This window comes from Carassius gibelio, chromosome A1 (assembly GCF_023724105.1).
Source record: "Carassius gibelio isolate Cgi1373 ecotype wild population from Czech Republic chromosome A1, carGib1.2-hapl.c, whole genome shotgun sequence".
Taxonomy (NCBI): domain Eukaryota; kingdom Metazoa; phylum Chordata; class Actinopteri; order Cypriniformes; family Cyprinidae; genus Carassius; species Carassius gibelio.
Window position 1 is genome coordinate 24,086,878 of NC_068371.1, and position 9,355 is coordinate 24,096,232.

A 9,355-nucleotide genomic window follows, 5' to 3' on the forward strand; every position below is an offset into this window, starting at 1 on the left:
TAAATGAATGATCGCTTTGATAGAAAAACACATTAGAACACATTTTTTTCCCTCTTAACCCTCCTTTCGGATGTGAACTCAGGCAACAAGGGAAAAAAAATACTCATTGAATATTCATTAACTTGTGCCTAGGTGTGTACACGGCTCTTAACCACACTTGTTTATGACTTAAGGACTTGTAGCGCTGACCTCAGTTTAACACGGCACCAGATACCAAATTAACCTCTAGCCTCCTCAGGGCTACCAATGCCCTGCTAACAAGCAAACTGTCTGGATGCGCCAGAAGTGCTTTATGATTCTGTCTCTCAGGTGCATGCCCTCCTCTGCCTGTGAACAAAAGACAGGTTTTTTTTTTTTTTTTCTTCCACATCTCTCTTTTTGGATAATATATTTCTCCTGGTGTCTTTACTCACACCTCTCTACACAATGCATATATAGACATACATATAATATATGTTACAGTATAATTTTTTTTTACTCCTCATTTTTACAGTCTATCTATCTATCTATCTATCTATCTATCTATCTATCTATCTATCTATCTATCTATCTATCTATCTATCTATCTATCTATCTATCTATCTATCTATCATTAGCTCACTCGTCCATCCTTATATGTACTTGATTTCATAATAAAACAAAAAGAGAGAAGCTTTTCCTTCTTCACTACCTTTGTCTTTCTGGTTCATATTCCTTCTCCGCATTCTTTATCAAAGTACATAATGGCACCTTTGCGGCTTCCGTACGCTAGGTTGTTATCGACGCATCTGATTGGCTGTGCGGTGTAAACAGCAAGGAAGTAGAATAAGCGCTTCAGTTCATTGGTCAACAGGCGCTCAGTCGAAACGTGCGGCAAACGTTGCAAAACGAGAGAGGCGAGTGACCGCTTTATTTTCTTTAAATGAACGAGTGCATTTGACGTTATCGGAGGGTTACATTAATTGTAGTACAGTATCCTGAGACGTGTGTAATGAATGGATTCTGCTTTACGTTTACGTGTAATGCTAAGAGGCTAAATTAGCAGCTCATGCTACATGTAACACCGGTTCCTTCCAAACAATACCGCTTATAACGTCAACGTCACTGCTGCAGAGGACAGTGGCTTAAACATAGACGGACTGTTGCATTTGTAAAAAAAAAAAAAAAAGTTTAGTGTAAAGTTACGTTAGTCTGTGAGCGATAAACAAATCTTACGGCGCTGCTCTCCTTACAGTAACACTGCTTTTACATAACGATGCAGCCAGTGTACAGTTTCTTATATCTGCGTTCAGTTAGTTATTCATAGCCTTCATTGAGTTAGTTATTTCTGATCTCTGTATTTTCAGTAATAATGAGTCTCCGGAAGCAGACACCAAGTGATTTCCTGAAGCAGATCATTGGGAGACCAGTGGTGGTGAAGCTGAACTCTGGTGTTGATTACAGAGGTAAAAGAAAAAGAGCAGCTTAAATTAGATTTATAGTCCTTTAACAACAAGGATGAAGGTTGGTTTAAAGATGGTCAGCGACATCATGCAAAAGGCACGATTAATTCTAACCAGAAGTCTGTGAGCATATTCCAAACTTTGAATTCAGGAAAACACATACATATATAATTTGACTGTTTATTTACACATTTTATGTGCAACTACAACAATTAGTATAGTATATAGTTATAAGGTTGTTTTAATTTACATGATATTTAAAGATCTAAAAATCACACTTTAAAAACTGGGCTTCCTCATATATGCAGTAAGAAAACAGGTTCTTCAGAGGGAGGAAAAAAAGTTGTTGAAGGGTGAACAGAATTATAATTTTTTTTAATAGCTCTTTTCAATGCTTGTTTTGTTATAACTGTTTTAATGTACAATAGTGCAATTTTTTTATTGTACAAATATTTATTTTTATGCATACAAATAAAATGTCACTACATGAGAATGCAATACAGTTACATTTTCTAAAAGGTGCACTACCTCTAGTTCTGCCTGCGCCCCTGATCTTTGGCAAAAAAAAAAGGTTTTGAAGAGGCGCATAAGTTGCATGATGTCTAACATGTGTCTTGCTCTCAGGAGTCCTGGCCTGCCTTGATGGCTACATGAATATTGCTGTAGAACAGACAGAGGAATATGTCAATGGCCAGCTGAAGAACAAGTATGGCGATGCATTTCTCAGAGGAAACAACGGTGTGTAAAGTATTTTTTTTTTCACATCTTCTACATGTTTTGCATATACTAAAGTTCATTTCGTTTTCTTTGTCCTCTAGTGTTATACATCAGCACCCAGAAGAGGAAGATGTGAAGCCATTTTACTAGTTTCTTTTTTCATTATTAGTTAAGTAAATATGCATAATCCTTTGTTAGTTGACTATAATGTTCAATAACTTTGTTTCATGTTTTGTAACACAACATTTGGTGTTCAGCAGAATGATGCAGTAAATTTGTTTTTCGACAATAGAATTTGCGTTTGTGTTTTCATGATTTATCTGTACCTGAGAGGCTTCGATGAAAATTTAAATGGCGATAATTCTGTCGTAAGGAGTCACTGATTAGCACTTTCAAGTCTGGAGGTTGTTCAGGGCTCCTTTATCTGTACCTTTAACAGTCCCTGCTGACTGTTTAACATCATTTGGTCTACTATAGCCCTCTATTGCATGATAATTTTGCTTGTTTTCAAATGAATCAATAGGTAGACCCCAACTGTACCCTCATGTTGTCTGTGCTGGTGTTGTCTGCCCATTTTTGTCCTTTCTGCCTACATTAGGAAGCTCTAATAAATTTACAAATGATCATGGCAGGGTGATACATCATTAGGCAAAGGTAAAATGATAATAAATATATGATGATTTATTAGCTTCTAAATGAGCTGATTGGATACCCTAGTGTTTTATTTTCACGTGGGATCAATGATTGGACCCTTTTTTTTCTGTGTATCCACATATATGCTCTTTGCCCTCGTTTAGGAGACAAAAGGCTGCCAAGGTCGGCCCTGAATGCTGGATGAAGGACACAATATTGATTAAACCTTGTCCGTAACCAGAGTGAGCGGGGGCTTTCTAGCAGGAGCTTGATATCATTATGGTGACCGCAGCAAATGCTTTCCTATTGTAATCAAAAACCAGAGCCCCTCTGACGATGCTGCTCTGCGCTCCGAGATTAATTAGCGCTGTTCACAGTAATGACCCAATGACTAAATAGTCTCTGTCTTGTGAGGGCTGCTCTAAAGACCTAAAGAGCAAGAGACCGCAAAATCATAAATGGCAACAAATACTGGCTTCAAAATCTGTGTACAGTTTATCATCATTATTTTGCATTTATTGTATGATATGCAATATTGATTACAGAATCATAGATGTTGGGTCATAATGGGAGCTCAGATGTCAGTGGTTGTCAGTCCATGCCCTTGCATATAATGCTATTTTGGCTGTGAAAGAACATGGCACGTTTGCACTTTCAGGCTTTAGCCTTTATTAGACTGGACTGTTGCATTCATGTTTGTCTAGTGAGTTTAATGTCTGCAGCTCCACCAGCAGCTGGATCCTGACATTGCAACAGATCAGAGATGTGCCTCAATTCCTAAATACTGTAAAGTACAGTAAAATATGTATTGTCTGCAACACCTTGTTGAAAAGAAAATGACAAACTGTATTGTGATGCTGGTATTCATAGTTCATTACAGAATGATTGTAAACTACCCTTCAAATATTTGGGGTCAGTAAGATATATATATATATATATATATATATATATATATATATATATATATATATATATATATATATCAAAACTAACAGTAGAGATTTAGATATTTAAAAAAAAATAATGGCTGTTCTTTTGAATATTCTATTCATCCAAAAATTAGGTGTTAAACCAAGAATTAAACCATCAGGAACTCTTTAAGAAAAAAAAATATTATTATTATTATTATTATTTAGGTTTTATGGACCTGAATAATGAGTTTTTTTATTATGTTGAGCTCTTGTAAACCACTTATAAAAGCTTTTCATACACAATTCATAGAAGTTATCATGATTGATATGGTTAAGAATTGGGAGTAGAATATATATATATATATACACACACACACACACACACACAATAGTCAACATTTGAAGTGGATCAAAAAAAGTTGTCCTAAGACAAGAATGGGTATTGGTTTGGTTTTAGGACTGCTTTGATGAAAGGTTGTGATCCACTTCAAGTGTTGACTATATATATATATATATATATATATTTACATTATTTAATCATTTAGCAGACGATTTTATCCAAAGCGATTTACAGATGAAGACAGTGGAAGCAATCAAAAACAACAAAAAGAGCAATGATGTATAAGTGCTATAACAAGTCTCAGTTAGGTTAAACAGTACACGTAGCATGGGCTTTTAAATTATATAATAAATAAAAAGAAAACAGACAGAATAGAAAAAGAATAGAGCAAGCTAGTGTTAGAAGTCTTTTTATATAATTGTATAATAAATGAGAAGAAAATAGACTACAAAAAAAGATTAGAAAGGTAGTTAGAATGTTTTTTTAAGAATAGAATTAGAATAGTATATATATGATATATATATATATATATATATATATATATATATATATGATCGGAATTTTGACTTGCCATGTAATTATGCATGCACTGTAGACATATATTGTTATAGAATGTTACAATGATTTTTTAAGGATCATGTGACACTGAAGACTGGAGTAATGGCTGCATAATCATAATATAATCTTGCAAATCTATATAATTTTTTTTTTATTTTTATTTTTTTTTTTTTACACAAACATGCAGACATATACGTTATTGTGGCTTTGAGTATTTTGTTTGGTGAACAAAGGTACACCTGAACTGTAGCATGAGGGGTTGCATCTGAGCAGGAATAAAATGTTCCTCTTTGACCCCTAGAACTAGAAATAATACATTTCCAGTATTTACACAGCAAAGCCAGCAGAATGCACATGTAAAGCAATGCCGTGCATCACAGTGTGTGAACCTGATCTGGAGAGACTCTTCTCTGCCAGAGAAGATAGAAATGAAGGGATCAGTTTTCAGTCAATTCTTGCACACCATTTTAGACAGCATACTGTTGGAGATGTGTTATATAGGTTGCCATTGTGTGCAGTTTGTATTTTATTTATTATTATTAATTAAATGTCTCTATGATTTTTTTTTTCTTGACTTCACTTCAGAAACCTATGCATATGATATAAGCTTGTGGATATTTAAATGTTTATTTAAATTAAATATCAGATGTATATTAATCATTTTTTTCTTCCCTTTAAGGTTAAAATAATAGCAAATGTGTATGGCTTTAGCCGTGTACTATCTGAATGAATATGTGAGCCATTTAAACTCATACATTGGCTGTTGTTGACCAGCATTCTTCCACATGCAGACTCTTAATTTAGACTCCAATACTGTCAACCTTGGCCTGGAATGTGCTCCCTGACCTTATTATCTGAAAGGAACTGTTGTGGATGTTTGCAAGAGGGGGTTGAATGATTTATCCGGACTAACCTACAAATGGCAAAGTGAAGCTGCTTGGCTGGAAGAAGTGGCATTCATTTTGGGGAAAAATAAGCCCCTGGGGGGTATGTTGGCCCTGACAGCAGCGCTTGCTAGTGTGTATATCGACCTCTTGTGGTTGTAAATTATACCTCTCTGATGAAAACTGATTACTTCCAACTTGTGGTATAAAGTGTGTTGGAGCAATGGTAGTCTGTTCATTGATTCGGAAAAGGTATACATTACAGTCCCTCCAGGATTTTGCGGCCTAAAATGACTGCTTTTGCTGCAGCTCTTCTCAAAATTTGCGCTGATATTTGTAGCATTTCTTATTGTTTTGCAGTGCAAGTGTACTACAGACACCATTCATCTAATATTCTTATGTACATCTCAGAGATGTCTATTTGATGTCTGCATTTACACATGCAAGATGTAGGCTATTTTTTTAGAGTGTTTGCCCGTCTGCAGTATATTTCCTGACAGATGTCAAATAGACATTTATTAGAATGCATGTAAAACTGCTTCTGAGATGTTTATCAGACTACACAGCAGAAGTTTCCCAGATCTTTAACGTCTTATATGTTTTTAAGTGCATTATACCCTGAGTTTGAGCAGTGGCTGAACATTTTTGAGTAAATAGCCAATATGCTTCAATTTACACCATAGCCAGGAACACAGTTTGCTATTGCTAATCAGAATTGTGTTCATTTTTCTATAACAAAACGATGGTACATTTTTTTTAATGTTTACATCTGTGAATGATGGATTTTTATATGAAAATACTAGCATATCCATTTATTTGTAACTTTAGGGTGATAATAATTATAAAGTTGTTTGAACAATAGCGTGCAGGCATTGTACAACAATCAACCAATCCGTGTTAAAGAGGGAATAATGTAAAAAACAACAAATCTCAGCCAGCCCAGGAAAAAGAAGATGTATGGTCACCCTAGTACTTGAATATACAAGGCTTTGTGTGTCATCCAGTTGTTTTAGTGAAAAAAAAAAAAGAGTCTGTTATGCTGCTTGATATTGCAAACTGGCATTTGATCTATTATCATAATTGTAGCACAAATAGTTTTCAGTTTAGTCCATTTTATTATAGGCATTTACTTTTAGCAGCTAATAAATTTGGAAGTCTTGCACATTCACAGAAAACAATCTTATAGTACTTCCGCATTGAAAAACAAGGTGGATAGATGATCCAAAGGTAATCAAATTCTGATTTCACTGGGTCTTTAAGCTTTTGGCTCATTAGCAAAAAAACTAATGAAAAACATTCTCCTTCACAAAATGTCAGCTCGCAACAGCTGAGGTGTTCAAGTTCATCACCGCATCTTAGGACACGTCCGACAGTTGGGTCAGCCCATCTCCCTGTGCATTTCGAGTCTCACATGAAATACAGGCTAACCCTGCACTCAAGCAATTAGCCCCCTTCACAACACCATTTTGACTGCCAATTTGTCTACCATGGAACATAATGCAGAGAGTAGCTGGCAAGCGCCCAGCATGCTAATGGAATTGCCAGAGTGTTTTGTTTCTCGGCGAGTAACCACGGTGGCTTTGTGCTGTCAAGTCACGGAGATAGCCAATGGTAATTGAGTGTGTCCTGTAGCTGCCACGTTTAGAAAGCGCTGAGCACCTTTGGCCTTGCCATGGTACGACATCAAGGGTGCAACAGGGATTCAGAATAGGTGATTGTGTGCAGATGGGATGGACAGAGAGAAAGAATAGTAGATTAAAATCATCTTTAACAGCTGGCTGATCTGAAAGGTTTCACTGGAATGAATTGTGACTTGAACAGAGGAGGCGAGGATGGCTCCCTTAATTTCTCTGCAAGTCTGTGCACTTTTATTTTATTTGTCCTCAAGTTAATTAGAGTCAGAGGGTACTCAAATTGCTATAATAGTTCAGTCTGAGGCTGCCGCCACAAATATGTGCAAATGCCAAGTTGCATGCACTCTGGCTGCTGTCAATTATGGTCTCATAAATGTTTGGCTGACATTTTATATTCAAGCTCTTGTGCAGCACTACTTAGCCACTGTATGTTCGTAGTTACTGAAGAGATACTTTATTGATCCCCTAGAGTGAATCTAGTGAATATCAGCAGCAGCATCTAAAGGTGCACATTTACTGTTACTTTGTGAAATCCAGTCATTCCAACCCATAGGCAAATGCAATATATATACTCATAAATTACATTTCCATAAATACAATATATTGTCATATGAAGTAAAAACATATATAAAACCTATTTTTATGTTTATGTCCTTTTCTATGCCACTAAAGTGAAATATGAACATAAATATAGGAGCCTGATAAAAATGTTCACTTTAGATGAAAATTTCAGATGGCACTTAGAGGCTTTTGCATCTGAACTATTCATATGTATCTAGCCCATACAAATATAGGTTTATGTATGTGTAATACATTTTTGGACATGTACATGTCACGTACTTGGAAATCCTTCCTGAAACCCATCAGTGCATGTTGATGGATTGATTTAAGTAAATCTAAATGATAGACATGAATTTAAAACTTTTATTACAAAACATATACAGATTTTGTTGTATATATACACAGACTACTGTTCAAAAGGTTGGGATCAGAACAATTATTTATGTACAGGAGTTTACTATGCTAATCAAATCTATTTGATCAAAAATACAGGAATATTTTAATATTCTGAAACATTATTGTGATGTACAAGAAAGTTTTACTATTTTAATATATATTAAAATCGAATTTATTCCTGTGATGCAAAGCTTAATTTTCAGCATCATTACTCCAGTCTTCAGTGTCATGTGATCCATCAGCATTCATATTAATATGCTGATTTATTATCAGTGCTGGAAATTGTTATGCTGCTTAATATATATATATATATATATATATATATATATATAATATAAATATTTTGTAACAATATAGACTACCGTTCAAAAGTTTGGGGTCCGAAAAAAATCTTTCTTTCTTTCTTTCTTTCTTTCTTTCTTTCTTTCTTTCTTTCTTTCTTTCTTTCTTTCTTTCTTTCTTTCTTTCTTTCTTTCTTTCTTTCTTTCTTTCTTTTTTTTAAGAAATTACTTTTATTCATAAAGGATGTGTTAAATTGATAAGAAGTGATTGCAGTTGAAAAAAGTATTGCAGTTTCAAAAAATATATATAAATGAATAAAATAAAATAAATTGGCAGCACAACTGTTGCCAACATTGATAATTCTAATAATAAATCAGTATATTATTATTATTATTTTCCTGAAGGATCATGTAACACTTTAGACTGGAGTAATGGCTGATGGAAATTCAGCTTTGCATCACAGAAATAAATTATATTTTAAAGTATATTAAAATAGAAACCACTATTGTATATTGCTATAACATTTTGCAAGATTATTATTTATTTTATTTTATTTTATTTATTTATTTTTTGTCAAATGAATGCAGCCTTGATGAGCATAAGAAAGATTACAAGTCTTACTGATCCCAAATTTTTAACCGGTAGCGTGTACCATGTGTGAGTTGTGCGTCAGAGAGATCATCTCTACTATGAAAACAGACAATGAATTTTTTTTCTTTTTTTCACTCACAAAATTTCGCAGTTTTGCTATTGAGACTTTAACAGTGAAATACACTCCATGCACTAAATACCTTGCAAAGTTGTCAGATTGCTGTTATTTTGACACTACAAAACGTTGTCGCTGCCAATGTCCATCGGAGTCAAAACACATTTCACACCGCAGGACTTGGATCACAGACTGATCTAGATATTTAACCTGCTAAATATCTCGCGGGAAGTAGTGACTCATTAGCACTTCTCTCAGATTGTGGCTTTGAAAATTCACACATTGTGATTGTCACTCATGTGAATGAGCCCT

General features: G+C 34.6%; 1 protein-coding gene across 1 annotated transcript; it reads left to right on the plus strand.

The window, feature by feature from the left end:
* The first annotated feature begins 820 nt into the window (after positions 1–820).
* LOC128016333 (U6 snRNA-associated Sm-like protein LSm6) lies at positions 821–2,432 on the plus strand. The gene is made up of 4 exons (XM_052600823.1): positions 821–875; positions 1,326–1,424; positions 2,046–2,159; positions 2,240–2,432. The coding sequence occupies exons 2-4, from the start codon at positions 1,331–1,333 to the stop codon at positions 2,272–2,274; spliced, it is 243 nt and encodes an 80-aa protein (XP_052456783.1). The 5' UTR covers positions 821–875; positions 1,326–1,330; the 3' UTR covers positions 2,275–2,432.
* Positions 2,433–9,355: the final 6,923 nt, after the last annotated feature.

Excerpts from the sequence above, each read along its gene's own strand:
- LOC128016333 (XM_052600823.1), top strand. The coding sequence starts at position 1,331 with ATGAGTCTCCGGAAGCAGACACCAAGTGATTTCCTGAAGCAGATCATT. Across the intron at positions 1,425-2,045 it reads CTCTGGTGTTGATTACAGAG|GAGTCCTGGCCTGCCTTGAT; the intron begins GTAAAAGAAAAA and ends TCTTGCTCTCAG. Across the intron at positions 2,160-2,239 it reads ATTTCTCAGAGGAAACAACG|TGTTATACATCAGCACCCAG; the intron begins GTGTGTAAAGTA and ends TTTGTCCTCTAG.